This window comes from Acomys minous (assembly GCF_964271855.1).
Source record: "Acomys minous genome assembly, chromosome: 2".
Lineage (NCBI taxonomy): Eukaryota > Metazoa > Chordata > Mammalia > Rodentia > Muridae > Acomys > Acomys minous.
This window is the reverse complement of record NC_140484.1, coordinates 51,502,276-51,516,578: the sequence shown is the minus strand read 5'-3', so window position 1 is coordinate 51,516,578 and position 14,303 is coordinate 51,502,276. Positions and strand designations below refer to the sequence as shown.

Genomic DNA, 14,303 nt, shown 5'->3' with positions numbered 1-14,303 from the left:
GGCAAGCACAGGGCGATGTTGCTGAGACCCAAGGATTCCGTCTTTGCAGAGATCCACCTTGACCCTGAGCAGAGAAGCACCTAACTTAAGGCTTTTCCTCTTAGAGCTGTGATGGGGGTGGGGGGCAGTCGGGACCACCTTGCCCACCTTCTACCTCTCTTGGCTAACCTCCCCGGGAACTCCCGGGCCCAGCCGCCGGGAGCCTCCGGGAGGGGAGCGGTGCAACCCGCCCGCGTCATCTGATGCTGTTTCCTGCAGGAGGGAGAAGAGCGGAAAAAAGTGAAACTCCACCCTCCACCTCTGCCTCCCGCCCCCGGGGCCAAAGTACAAAGGGAGGAGGAAGAAGGGAACGGGGTCGGAGCTGTCGGGGCCGACGGCACTAGCCTGAGAAAAGGTAGCTTCGGCTCAGCAGGGCACTTCTCTTCGCCTCTTGTGCCTGAAGATACAGCTGGAGTCCAGGCGCTGACCCTGGCAGGCCCCACCGTACAGTAGGCGGGGGCTGGAACCAGCTTCCCAGGGCTTCTTCGGGACTTAGGGACTCTGCCGCTCCAATTCAGCCATGGTGAGGCGCCGGAGGCCAGGGGGCCCCACCCCTCCAGCCTGACCACACTGCCCTCGGTGCCCTCCTCCAGAAGCCCGAGATGCGGGGGGCCGGGGGGGCGACACTCCTGGCTCCCCAGAGAGGCGTGGGTCTGGGGCTGAGGGCCAGGGCCCGGATGCCCAGGTTCCGGCACTAGGACCTCAGAAGCCAGAGGGGGTGGAGACCACGGGTACCCGAAGAAGGTCCCCCACACATTCCAGCGCTGGCTCCGGGCCATGGAGCCCTTGAAGAACCTCTTCCTCAAGAGCCCGCTGGGGTCATGGAACGGCAGTGGCAGTGGGGGCGGCGGGGGTAGTGGTGGAATCCGGCCGGAGGGGTCCCCGAAGGCGGCTGCAGCTTATGCCAACCCTGTTTGGACAGCGCTGTTCGACTATGAGCCCGACGGGCAGGACGAGCTGGCCCTGAGGAAGGGAGACCGTGTGGAGGTGCTGTCCCGGGATGCAGCCATCTCAGGAGATGAGGGCTGGTGGGCGGGCCAGGTGGGTGGCCAGGTGGGCATCTTTCCATCCAACTATGTGTCTCGGGGTGGAGGCCCACCGCCCTGTGAGGTGGCCAGCTTCCAGGAGCTGCGACTAGAAGAGGTGATTGGCATCGGGGGCTTCGGCAAGGTCTACCGTGGCAGCTGGCGAGGGGAGCTGGTGGCTGTGAAAGCGGCTCGCCAGGACCCCGATGAAGACATCAGTGTAACAGCTGAGAGTGTCCGACAGGAGGCCCGGCTTTTTGCCATGCTGGCACATCCCAACATCATTGCCCTCAAAGCTGTGTGCCTGGAGGAGCCAAACCTATGCCTAGTGATGGAGTACGCAGCTGGTGGGCCTCTCAGCCGGGCCCTGGCTGGTCGGCGTGTGCCTCCCCACGTGCTGGTCAACTGGGCTGTACAGATTGCCCGTGGGATGCACTACCTGCACTGTGAGGCTCTGGTACCTGTGATCCACCGAGACCTGAAGTCCAACAACAGTGAGTGTCAAAGGGCACGAAGCAGGGAAATGGGGAGGTCAGGGGCGTTGCTCAGCCAAGGCCCGGGGGTGACACACATCTTCTAACACAGCCTAGTTGGGGACATGGCAGAGTCACAAGCTCCTTCCTGAGGATATTAGGTATCCAGGGCATACCCATGGCCTATCAGTGACCCCAGAAACAGGAATCCCAGGAACCTGGCAAAGTTCTGCCTCAGTCCTAGAAGTCCAGCAGCTACAGTTTGGACAAGTTAAAGGAAAAAAAAAAACCCAAAAACAAAAGACTGGGCTCTTTCAGGTGGGCCATCAGCATCTTGTTTACCATGGTCGTCACCTCAGGGAAGTCTCCTGGAGGCTGCTACTCACAGCCGACCCCTGAAGTGCACCAACAGCATGGTGTTGCTGCTCTCCCCTCCCCTGAGGCAGCTCCTTCAGGACAGGGCTCAGAAGGGAAGACCCTCCTCCCTGCCTGGAGTGCAAGGCTGGGCTACCCTCCTCTTCCCTGTCCACATGGTCACCAGCATTAGCTTCTCATACTTAACTCAGAGCCTCAGCTTCAGCTCCCTAGAATGGGGGTGAGGAGGAGGCCAGTGCAGCTTAAGGACCTTCAAAAGCCCTGACCCGGGCCGCACAGCAGGCCGGAGGGCCTCCGCCAGTGATACAGATATTTTTTTGGCAGGATGGCCAAGAGGGTGTCGGGCAGTAGGGCTGAGCGCCTAGCGAAGAGAGACTCGTCTCTCACTATCTTGGACTCCCATTCACTGCCTATCATAGGCCAAAGACGAGTTAGTGACAGGTTCAGACGGCTTCCTTAAGTGGGCAGGTTTCAAGCCAGTCCAAAACAGCCAGCATTTAGTGAGGTGCTTGGTTGGATGTCTGGGCAGGGCCTGACCACAGTGCAGGCTCAGAGACAGAATCTAGCCGTGTGGGGGACACCAAGACCTCGGTCTGCTAGAGCAGAGGGCGCAGGCTGGGGAACAGTAGGAAATGCAGTGGGAGCTGTGCTTGGTGGGGTGACTGGAGAAGAAAGGCAAGGGGATTGTTAGAGGGGATCAGTACAGACATTTTGAGCCTCTTGGCCACAGCTCACTGTAAAGCAGGCCCTAGAAGTGAACAGCAGCACAGCCAGTGAGAGCCAGTTCCCTGCCAGCATTGAGCACCCCTAATTACCCATAGAGATGAGTGGGCCTTGCCATCTAGGGACCACCCCCCCCAAACTCCCTACACTAGCCTGAGGGGGATTCCCCGAAGGCCCAGGAGGTGGGGGCTCCTGTCTTCTGTTTTTCCTCCCTTCTCTTTCCAGAAAAAAATGGAACAATAGTCCGGGCCCCTGCTCCCCACCCTCCACACGGCTTCCTGTGTTTCCTGCTGCCCCTGGGCTGGCTTCCTGCCCCAGCTCCAGCCCCTGTTCCCTCCCTGGCCCAGCTGCCTGCAGGGGAGGAAAGAGCTGGGGGTGGGGGTGGGGGGGTTGGGAGAGGAAGGAGCCAGGGATTGCGCCCCCCAGTTGCCCTGTTTCCCTCTCAGAGTCTGGGTGGTAGTGAAGACAGACAAGGTGCTCTCAGCCTCTGAGCCTGGCATCCAACTTACAGACCCGCTCCTAGGCCCAAGTTGCTGTCTGTGGGATTGGGCTGGGGGGAGTCCCTAGGCTTGGGGGGGGCTCAGACAGGAAACAATGGCATGGTTTTCCTGGACAATGGTGGCCTTGTGAGGAAGCCTGGCTGAGAGAGAAGGGGGAATTCTCCAGGCCCACGAGTCACAGGACTGACCAGCCAGCCCGGCCTGGACCTGACCTCCCCCAATTTGCCCCCAAACAACACCTCCCCCCCCAGTCAGCCCAGGCCTCCTAGAAAGGAGAAGTAGGGACCGTGAGAGGGAAGCGGAAGAGGTGTGAGCTGGCCAGGCTACTCCCTAGCCTGACAGAGGCCAGGAGGGGGTGGGGGGGGCATAAGGAGGTGACCATAAAGCTCGCCCCAAGGCTTGGGCTCCCAGAGTGGCCCCTGACCTCCCGTGCCCAGGGTCTCCATTAAACAGCAAACCATAGCTTAGGTTGTGAGGAATTCAGGGCCCCGGTGGGGTGCAAAACAACTTGGAGGAAAAGCTAGGGGTGCAGAGGTCAGATGCTTGACAAATACCAGAGTGGGGGGTGCAGGGGGGGTCATAGATCTAAAGTCCTGAGACTGGGGGAATGGCTGCCTCTCCTAAGAAGTCCGATTCCCCAACTGAAAAAGAGGGAGGTTGAGCCCCTGCCACAGAAAATGGTACAGGGTGTCATTCGCCTGTCTGTGGGCACCCACGGGTGCTAGAGACCAGGTGAGAGGCAGTAAGAGCTCCTCCATGGAAGGGTGGGTCCTGGGCTTCAGAGGGAGCCCGTGCTCTCTCCCCGTCCTGCCCCAGCCTGTTGTGGTTCCTCCTGAGATGAGCTTGCGCAGGCCTGAGGTTGGGCCCTGCTGCCTTCAGCGGCCTGACCCGGGGCTGGAGGGCGGAAGTCAGGGTTGAGAATGGAGAAGGGTGGGCTCCGGCAGACGCCAGCGCAGGATCGCTAAGCCAAGCGACACTGAGAGCAGTTCTGCCCCAGTCAGGCCCCAGGTTAAAGGCGTTTACCTGTCTGGACTGATCTAAGAGTCCTTGACAACCCTGTGAGGTGCGTTCACTGTCATCCCCGGCTTCATCTATGTGAGGTTTCATCCCAGCCCAGAAGAGAAGGGCATCCGGGGCTTAAGACTGCTCTGAACTAGAGGAAGAGACGGTCCGCCAGGCGTGGGCACATTAAAAGCCACGCAGGGCGCATGGATACTAGGCAGAGCTTGTCACCCCTGTCTTGCCTAGAGTGCCAGGTTTAAAAGGTGCCATCTGGGAGGGGGCTGGCACCTGGAAGAGGTGATAGAAGCGGCTGAGAATGGGAGGAGGCCCTCAAGGAAACAGTCAGTCAGAGGGGGCGCTGTGAAAGGGCAGTGTGGGCAGGGGCTGAGCAGTAGAACCAAACCACCCATGAAAATGCAGGGCTTGCCCAGCCGCTGAAACAGAGCTCCAGACTTTAGGCCTTCAAAGGTGAAAGCCTGGTCTGACACCTCTTCCGAGAAGCCCTCCCTGGTTTACCAGGCAACATAGGGGCCCCCTCTGCCTCGGTCTCAGTCCCTGTCCTGCCCCATTGCAGCCCTGGCTGACATCCTGTGCCTGCCACATGTTCAAAGCAGACAGCCGCTAAAAACAGACCCTCCAGACCCATGATGAGTTTCTTGTTTGAGCTGTTTTTATCCTGGGGAGAGATGTCTAAGTTGCTACCTCTAGTACTCAGGGGTGAGGCAGCAGCTTAGAAGTCTCTTGCCGCCGGGCGTGGTGGCGCACGCCTTTAATCCCAGCACTCGGGAGGCAGAGGTAGGCGGATCGCTGTGAGTTCGAGACCAGCCTGGTCTACAAAGTGAGTCCAGGACCGCCAAGGCTACACAGAGAGACCCTGTCTCGAAAAACAAAAAAAAGAAGTCTCTTGCCAGTAGGTCTGTAGTTCTGAGAGTGGTAGCCACAGTTGGATCAAAGCCAAACACCCTTGCCAAGTCTGACCCAGAACCTTCACCCTCTCTTTCTCTTCACACCCCTCTCCCCTTGTAGACAGCTTCTGGAATCTTCTGCCCTGAGGGGCTTTGATAGTTATAGCGCTGTGGACACCAGGAGGCCTTCCATGCCCATCTCTCTGTTTTGTAGCCTAAGTTCCGATGGACACTCCTGCCTCAGCAACGTGGCAAGAGACTCAGCTCACTTGCTTGCTCTTTGTTTTTCAAGACAGGGTTCTCTGTGTAACTGGCTGTCCTGGAACTCACTCTGCAAACCAGGCTGGCCTCGAACTCAGAAACCCACCTGCCTTCCAAGTGCTCGGTTTAGAGGGTGCGCCACCATGCCTGGCTCACGTTTCCCTGGGAGGCAGAGCCACCAACCCTAAGAACCTACCCCACTGAAGTGTTTATTGCACTCAGCCTTTGGGGAAAGCTCGACCATTAGTTTAGGAGACATGTGCTGAATGGGGTCTCTACTCGCTACGGCCTTGATCATGCCAGTTCCCTGCTATTCTCCTATCCGTACGATGATAATTCCTCTGTTTGCTTGTTTCATTTGGTTTAGTTTGGTTTGTTTGTTTTAGTTAGAACTAAGTGTTAAAATTTGGCCTCTAGTACTCAGAGGAGAGGCAGCAACTTAGAAATCTCTTGCCAGCGGGTCTATGCCACTAGTCTCATCCCGAGCTGTGAACTTGACAGCCACCCCTGTGTCCTCAGTACCTGGCCGGGATGTCCAGCGGTGGCTGCGGCTGCTCCATACCCTTCCCGTACCCCGTTATCCCCTTCCCACGCCCACAATCCGGCTGCGTTTCTTCCCCAGTTCTGCTGCTGCAGCCCATTGAGGGGGATGACATGGAGCATAAGACCCTAAAGATTACTGATTTCGGCCTCGCCCGAGAGTGGCACAAAACCACACAAATGAGCGCCGCCGGGACCTATGCTTGGATGGCGCCTGAGGTCATCAAGGCCTCCACCTTCTCGAAGGGCAGCGATGTCTGGAGGTACAGCCTGTGTTGGGACTGGACAGTCTGGGGCGGCAGAGGGTGAGAACGGGATGCTTAAGACCAAGGGGCGGCAGGACAGGCTGAAGCCAGGACCCCAAACTATATAACTCCTTGCTATGGAGTGAAGAGAACACACAAATCCCTTGTCTTCCCCCACAGCTTTGGGGTGCTGCTGTGGGAACTGCTGACTGGGGAGGTGCCCTACCGTGGTATCGACTGTCTTGCTGTAGCCTATGGTGTGGCTGTCAACAAGCTAACTTTGCCCATCCCATCCACCTGCCCTGAGCCCTTCGCACAACTCATGGCCGGTAAGAGGAGAGGCTGGGCAGGTGAGGGGCAAAACTCCGTGGCTCCAGACACATATACCACAGACTCGCTTCTTATCCTGCCCCGCTAGACTGCTGGGCACAGGACCCCCATCGCCGACCGGACTTCGCCTCCATCCTGCAGCAGTTGGAAGCGCTAGAGGCGCAGGTCCTACGGGAGATGCCGCGGGACTCCTTCCATTCCATGCAGGAGGGCTGGAAACGTGAAATTCAGGGTCTCTTTGACGAGCTGCGGGCCAAGGAAAAGGTGGGTAGAATGGAGCCGGGGCGGGGGGCGGCGGGGCGGGGGTTGACACAAGATAGGGCACAGCATTGAGGTGGAAGGTCCGCGTCCAGTCGATGCCCAGCTGACTCCACTGGCTTCACTGTCCCGGGACAGGAACTACTGAGCCGCGAGGAGGAGCTGACGCGCGCGGCCCGCGAGCAGCGGTCCCAGGCAGAGCAGCTGCGACGGCGCGAGCACCTGCTGGCGCAGTGGGAGCTGGAGGTGTTCGAGCGCGAGCTGACGCTGCTGCTGCAGCAGGTGGACCGAGAACGCCCCCACGTAAGGCGCCGGCGCGGCACCTTCAAACGCAGCAAGCTCCGGGCACGGGACGGCGGAGAGCGCATCAGCATGCCCCTGGGTAAGGGGCGGGGCTCCGGGACGCCGCTCTGCCACTGGCTGTGGGCGCCAGGGGGTGTGATCAAGTTTGTCCGCTGGCAGTTTGGGGATTGGTTTTGGGGTTTTTCTTTCTTTCTGTCTGTCTTTTTTTTTTTCTTCTGTCTGTGGGCGTGTCCTGACGGGAATATTTGCAAATCCAGCTGTGAGTGGTGCTCCTGAAAGTTCTGAGGACTAGAGGGTGGGACCGGCCTGCTGGCACAGTAAACATTTTTCTACCAGTTTGTCTTGGTGATGAGGGCCAAACCACTCGGCTCTCTTTACTTCATAGCATTCCTAAAGACAGGAGTGCAGTGAAGCATCCCCAAGCACACAGAGGCTGTTGCCACTGCCGGGGAGGCCTAGGAGCCGCCCAGGGGGCCCTGTGGGTTATAAGTGCTTCCTTTTTACCTGCCCTTTTCCTTCCCAAATCCCAGATTTCAAACACCGCATCACTGTGCAGGCCTCTCCTGGCCTTGACCGGAGGAGAAACGTCTTCGAAGTTGGGGCTGGGGACTCACCCACTTTCCCTCGGTTTCGAGCCATCCAGTGTAAGAACTTGGTCTGCCTTGCTTTCCCCGCAGTCCCCACCCCCACCCCCGCCTCCCCTCAGTGTACCCTATGCCTCTGATTCCCGGTTCCTTCCTCCTCCTCTAGACTTTAACCTTTAAGTTCCCTCCAAAACCACTTTACTCTCTTCTCCAGCCAAGCAATTATATAATACCATGTTTTGGGTTTTTTGTTTGATTTGTTTTGCTCAACTTTGTAGCCTTGGTTAACTTGAAACTCAAGAGATCCACCTGACTGCCAGGATTAAAGGCCTGTACCACAGCATACTTGGTCCATATATTCCTTATTTTTCTGGATGTTTTGCCAATATTAACTCAGTAATTCTAGTGAATTCTCAGTGTAGGTGAGACAAGTAAAAAGAGCAATTTTCCACACAGCCAATAAGTGGCAGAGCAAATATTTGAACTCAAGCAGAAGGACAGGCTTCCACAACATCACTGCTGGCCTAGGGCCTCGTGCCACCTGGCCCGCCAAAGCCCACCCCACTCTACCCATCCTGGCTGTCACAGCATAAGGGACACAGACGGACTCAGACCCCTTTGTGTTCCCTTACAGTGGAACCCGCAGACTCCGGCCAGACTTGGGGTCGCCAGTCTCCCAGGCGTCTAGAAGATTCCAGCAATGGAGAGAAGCGTGCTTGCTGGGCCTGGGGTCCCAGTTCCCCCAAGCCTGGGGAGGCCCAGAATGGGAGGTAAGTGCTTGAGCGGCCCCCCCAACCCTGGAGCCCCGCCCCTTAGGGCTCTTCTTTAGAGCCCTAAGATGCACAAAGTGTGCCTTCCCTTCCCTCTCCAGGAGAAGGTCCCGCATGGATGAAGCCACGTGGTACCTGGATTCAGATGACTCGTCCCCGTTAGGGTCCCCTTCTACTCCCCCAACACTCAACGGTGAGTACCCGTCTCCCCTATCAGATCTGGCTGGATCCTTTCTGCGAGTGCTGGGGTGGACTTTGAGAAGCCCCCGGGCAGGGATGGACTCCTGCCTTGAGAGCTGGAGACCAAGAGACTAAAGCTGAGGTGTCACAGAACCAGACCTAGAACCCAGGTCACCAGACATGGACTAGTCCTCCTGTTGAGGACTTTGGGGCCCTGTGCAGCACTGTACCCTCAATAGACTGTGGAAAGGACACAAGGCGGGGAATGGGTTCTTCCATTTGGTACCCAGAAGAGGCGCAGCCATACGAATGGCTTCCCCAGTGCTTTACAGAGTCCCTTCTGGGGAGACCCATGGGTGGAGAGGATAAATTGAGACCTGGGACCCTCTTCTGCATCTGGGGACATTCAAGACTGTTCTGTTCTCTTTGATAACAGCCTCACTGTGAGGGGACAACATGTCTGATGCCTGGGTGAGGAGCCCCCACTTAGATATAGAAGGTGAGGCTCCAGGAGGCTCCAGGCTACCTCAAACCCCCAGCCAAGGACTCGAACCAAGAGAGGCCATGGCTTCCATATTCCCAGCTTGCTTCCTGGGAAGCCTTCCTTGTATACAAGCTACTTAGGAACTCAGTGGGACTCCAACACCAGAGGGATGAGGGTTCAGCTCAGCTCAACACTGCCCAGACTCCACAGAGCCAAGGAAGCTGTGATTGTCTGTGGGACCCTAGACCAACCTAGGCACCGTCCTCAGGAGTCCCAGCCCTATGTGCTACACACAGCGGAATGTAGACCCGAGACCAGCAGTTCTCAACCTGTGGGTCATGACCCCTTAGGGAGTAGGGAGTCGAGCAACCCTTCCTCAGGCCTTGCCTTAGACTATGGAAAAGCACAGATACATTATGACTCTTGACAGGAGCAAAATGACAGCTATGAAATAGCAATGAAAATAATGTTTTGCCTGGGGGTCATCACAGCATGAGGGGCTGTGTTAAAGGGTCACGCATTGGGAAGGCTGAGAACCACTTCCCTAGACCCTGCTTTAGTGGCTTTCAGGCTGGAGTTCTGTTCACCAAACTGTTGAGCTGTGCTCCCTCAGCACCCCCCCACACACACACAGCCATCCCCTCTGTTTGCCTTTTTCTGTAATAACAGTTAATACTTAGGGCTTCCTCCTATCTGCCAAGTAGGCATCATTGGCTCCCTTTTCACAGAGAAGAAAACTGGGGTACAGAGGCATTAAGGGGTTTACTGTAGGGCACTGGCAGAACAGGGGTTTGAACTGAGGCTGGTCTGGTTCCAGAGGCAGGCCCTTGGCCTTCCCTCTACTAAGAATTTTTTGTTAAACTATTGTTTTGTTATTTTATATGTATGTGTGTTTTGTGTGACTGTGTGTTTGAGCACTGTACACATGCATTGCCTGTGGTCACCAGAAGAGGGCATCAGATCCCCTGGAACTGAAGTCATAGATGCCCATGAGCCACCACGTGGGTGCTGGAAACTGAACCCAGGTCCTCTAGAAGAGTAGCCGGTGTTCTTAACCTCTGAGCCATCTCTCCCTGTGGTAGGAGGATTGAACTGAAAACTGGAAGACCACGGGTGTTGCATTCGTTTGTTCTAGAATGTACCAGCAGGACCAAAGGAAAATTCGAGGGCTTGTGAACCCAGGTGTAGGTCAGATCAATCCTTTGACTGTGTCCTGCCAGGCCCTGGCCATGTGTTCCCTGAGAGCCTAGAAGGAGGGACACGACACTTGGATCCCACCCCTCTCCAGCTGGTCCCTCTTCTTGAGAAGGTACCACCAACCCGGTCAATATGAAGAAAATACGACCTTGACCTCCATATCCCCACACTCAGGAAGCTGGCTGAGAATCAAGGAATGAGGTCTCCCAGAGGCCCCGCACTCAGAGCGTCTCACACACAGGCCACTACAAGGATTGCTCAGCCTATCCCTAGATGGAGGTTCTGGCCCCTGGGAGCCTGGCCACAGCGCTGCTCTTTGGCAGACTGCAGCCAGCATGCACTGATCGAAAACTGCCTGCAGGGTGCTGCCAGGAGCCTCTGACCAACCCAGAGCCCTTGGAGACAAACTCACCTTCATCCCCAGGTCAAGCTCATCAGGGTGTTTTCTCCTAAGCAGCAGGGTTCCTAACTCTGACATTCACGGAGCTTAGAGGCAAGTTACCTTGGACCACACTTTACTTCAGGAACCTCAGACCTGGCGTCAGCAGCTCCCATTCACCTTATTGGGCTACAGTTTCTGCTCTGACTTCTTTTTGTCATTTTCCTCTGGTTTATTTTAACACTTTTAGAATCTTTTGTACTTTTTTTTTTAAGATTTATTTACTTATTTTATATATACAATGTTCTGTGCCTATACACCAGAAGAGGGCACCAGATCTTGTTATAGATGGTTGTGAGCTACCATGTAAGTCGCTGGGAATTGAACTCAGGACCTCTGGAAGAGCAGACAGTGCTCCTAACTGCTGAGCCATCTTTCCAGCCCTTTTGTACGTTTTTATTATTAATTTGTCCCAGGGGGTGTATTGCCCTCTTCTGGCCTCTGCAAGCACCAGACATGCACGGTAGTGCACAGATATGCATGCAGGCAAAAATATTAATACAAATAATTTTTAAAAAAGAGGTGGTGCTGGCCGGGCGTGGTGGCGCACGCCTTTAATCCCAGCACTCAGGAGACAGAGGCAGGCGGATAGATGTGAGTTCGAGACCAGCCTGATTTACAAAGCGAGTCCAGGACAGCCAAGGCTACACAGAGAAACCCTGTCTCGAAAAAAATAAAAAAAAGAGGACTCCCTGGGCCAACAGAATTCTGAGCTAAGCCCTGCTCCCAGGAGCAGCTCACATTCTCTAGCCTTCTGTCTTTGCCGAGACTGGCCAGCTAGGTGCCTGGCACATGGGGGGGAAGGGCAGAAGGAAGTAGCCCCGGAAGCACCGCGATGGTAATTCGGGGTGAAGGACTTTGAGGATAGCTGGCCGGGAGGTACAGGAGAGCACCTAAGAATATCAGGTGAAGGTCCTGGGACCCTCCCAGACCCCTCCTGTGTAGGACCACAAACAAGCCTGACCAGGGAAGGGGAGTCCTGCAAGAAGCCCCAGCTTGGAGGACAGCCTTCTACAACACCTGCTTGCAGGCTTAGCTCCTGGGAGCCGCCCCTGCCCCCAGAGGTTCTGCGGACCCAGGAGAGCTGAGGGAGATGGACTGTGGGAAGCAGAACTGGGCTCTTGTTCCAAAACCACCCAGGATGCTCACCTGGCAGACATAGTCTAACCTGTGCCACTGTTGTCCACAGGTAACCCTCCACGGCCCAGCCCCGAGCCAGAGGAGCCACGGCGGTCCGGGCCCACAGAGCGGGGCAACAGCTCCGGGACGCCCAAACTGATCCAACGGGCACTGCTGCGGGGCACTGCCCTGCTGGCCTCCCTAGGCCTCGGCCGTGACCTGCAGCCTCCAGGAGGCCTGAGCCGTGAACGCGGGGAGCCCCCGCCAGCACCACCCCCTGCACAGATGCCCACACCCTGCCCAGCTGAGCTGCCCTCCACTCCCCTCATCCGCCTCTCACCCTCGACAGCTGATGCCCGTGGCCCACCCACCCCAGCACCCTTACTGCTGGACCTAGGTGCTCCATCTGGCCAGCCCTCAGCCAAGAGCCCTCGGCGGGAAGAGATACGTGGTGAGTGACCCTAAGATTGCTGGGGAGGTAGAGGCCATCGGAGAAGGAAGGAGTGGCTAGGAACTCAGAGGACCACAGACAGCTGCTTGGGTACCCAAACTAAATCCTCAGGCTCTGGGGTCGGTCCTGCTGGAGCACTAGGTTCAGCTGTGACAGACTCCTATTGATCGGTTGGGAGAGTACTGTAGCCATTCTGTAGAGAGGCTAGTACATGAAATTACAATCTGGGGTTGAAACATTCCTATGCCCTGTTTTGTTTGATTGTTTGAAGCAAGGTCTCCCTGTGTAGCCCAGGCTAGCCTCAACTCCCGGCCCCCCTGTCTCAGCCTCCCAAGTTCCTAGTTGGCAGGTGTGTTCCACCATGCAAGGCTAGATGAGGAAATTCATTTCTTTTTACATTTATTTATTTATTCACTGTGGGGGCGCACATATGCCACAGTGCAAATATGCATAGCTTTTAGGAGTTGGTCCCTTCCCTCCACCACCTGGGTCCCAGGGTTTGAACTCAGGTTGTTAGTCTTAGCAGTAAGCACCCTTAACTGCTAGGTAGGCTGCCTCACTAGGAGCACAGAACATAGAGATGAAAAGGCTCAGGGTTCCCACAGCTAGTAAGTCGCCAAGCCCAGATGGGTCTAAGACAGCCTGACCCTGAAACCGACACACGATGGAGCATAAACAGCCTTAGAACCCATGAGCCAATCGCTTGTCTCACTGTATTGCAAAGCTTAGGCAAGAGCCGGGCAGTTTCTCCGGGGACACCTAGGAATTCGTAGGTGCCTAATTGTGTTTCCATCCCATTTACACCCCATAGGAAGAACTGTGTCACCCCCTCCAGGAATATCCCGCTCCGCTCCTGGTACCCCTGGAACCCCTCGCTCACCACCCCTGGGCCTCATCAGCCGACCTCGGCCCTCACCACTCCGTAGCCGTATTGACCCATGGAGCTTCGTGTCAGCGGGGCCTCGGCCTTCACCCCTGCCCTCTCCACAGCCTGTGCCCCGACGGGCACCTTGGACCTTATTCCCAGACTCAGATCCCTTCTGGGACTCCCCGTCTGCCAACCCCTTCCGGGGAGGCTCCCAGGACTGCAGGACGCAGACCAAAGACATGGGTGCTCAGGCCCCATGGGCGCCAGAAGCAGGGCCCTGAGTGGGCCAGGCCACGCCCCCACGCTCCAGCCGCCTGAGAGGAGGCATAGCATACACTGGAAGAGAAGCCAGGCAGGCCCCCCTGGGGGTCAGGAACACTACACTGCACAGAAAGCCTTCACACTGGATGGGGGGGCTACACCCCACATGCCTACAACCTGTAGGTCCCCTGACTTACCTGCCCCACTGGGGCCTGACACTGTACCTAGCTGGTTAAGAGGACCAGAGCCTGTCTCAGGGAATTGCCCCCAGGAGTGGTGCAGGAGGAGGGGGAGGTTCAGGGGGCAGGGGCCAACCTCAGGTGTCACCAGCACTTTTGACTAAGTCCTGTTACTGTGGGCCCTGTCTCCAAGGCCTAGTTCCTGGACCCCCCCTACCCTGGAAATGATTGGAGCCAGGGTTCTCTGGGTGCCTTTCTGCTGCCCCGGCCAAGGTTGGGGCCTTGGCCTGGGGAGCCAATGAAGCCAAATAAACTCGTAAGCTGTCTCCCCAAATGTAGTCTGTCACCTTTCTTTTTCTTTTTTTTCTTTTTTTTTTCTTTCTTTTTTTTTTTTTTTTTTTTTTCTTTTCTTTTCTCAGTTTCTTTTGAGACAAGGTTTCTCTATGTAGCCCTGCCTGACCTGGACTTGCTTTGTAGACCAGGCTGGCCTAGAACTCAGCAGATACCCACCTGCCTCTGCCTCCCGAGTGCTGAGATCACTGGAGTGTGCCACCGACCCAGTGTCTGTCACCTTTCTTGGAGGTAATCTAGTGTCCTTGTCCTCATGCCCCTAAAACTATGGGCAGACGAATAATCTGAGACAAAGCAGAATGCCTTGTGGCACACTCCTAGGACCAAGCCCACCGTCCAGATAGTAACTAAGTGAAGGAGAGATAAACCTGTTTTTTAGGATCCCAAGTGCAGGATCGGATCGGTCTCATGAGAGAACAGGTGAGGTTAATTCACTAGAAG

General features: G+C 56.4%; 1 protein-coding gene across 1 annotated transcript; it reads left to right on the top strand.

The window, feature by feature from the left end:
* The first annotated feature begins 318 nt into the window (after positions 1 to 318).
* Positions 319 to 13,845, top strand: MAP3K11 (mitogen-activated protein kinase kinase kinase 11). The gene is made up of 10 exons (XM_084772079.1): positions 319 to 1,558; positions 5,926 to 6,106; positions 6,269 to 6,417; positions 6,507 to 6,682; positions 6,815 to 7,058; positions 7,510 to 7,623; positions 8,198 to 8,333; positions 8,435 to 8,526; positions 11,823 to 12,203; positions 13,015 to 13,845. Exons 1-10 carry the CDS (start codon positions 817 to 819, stop codon positions 13,350 to 13,352), a joined length of 2,553 nt encoding a protein of 850 aa, XP_084628205.1. The 5' UTR covers positions 319 to 816; the 3' UTR covers positions 13,353 to 13,845.
* The last annotated feature ends 458 nt before the right edge of the window (positions 13,846 to 14,303 follow it).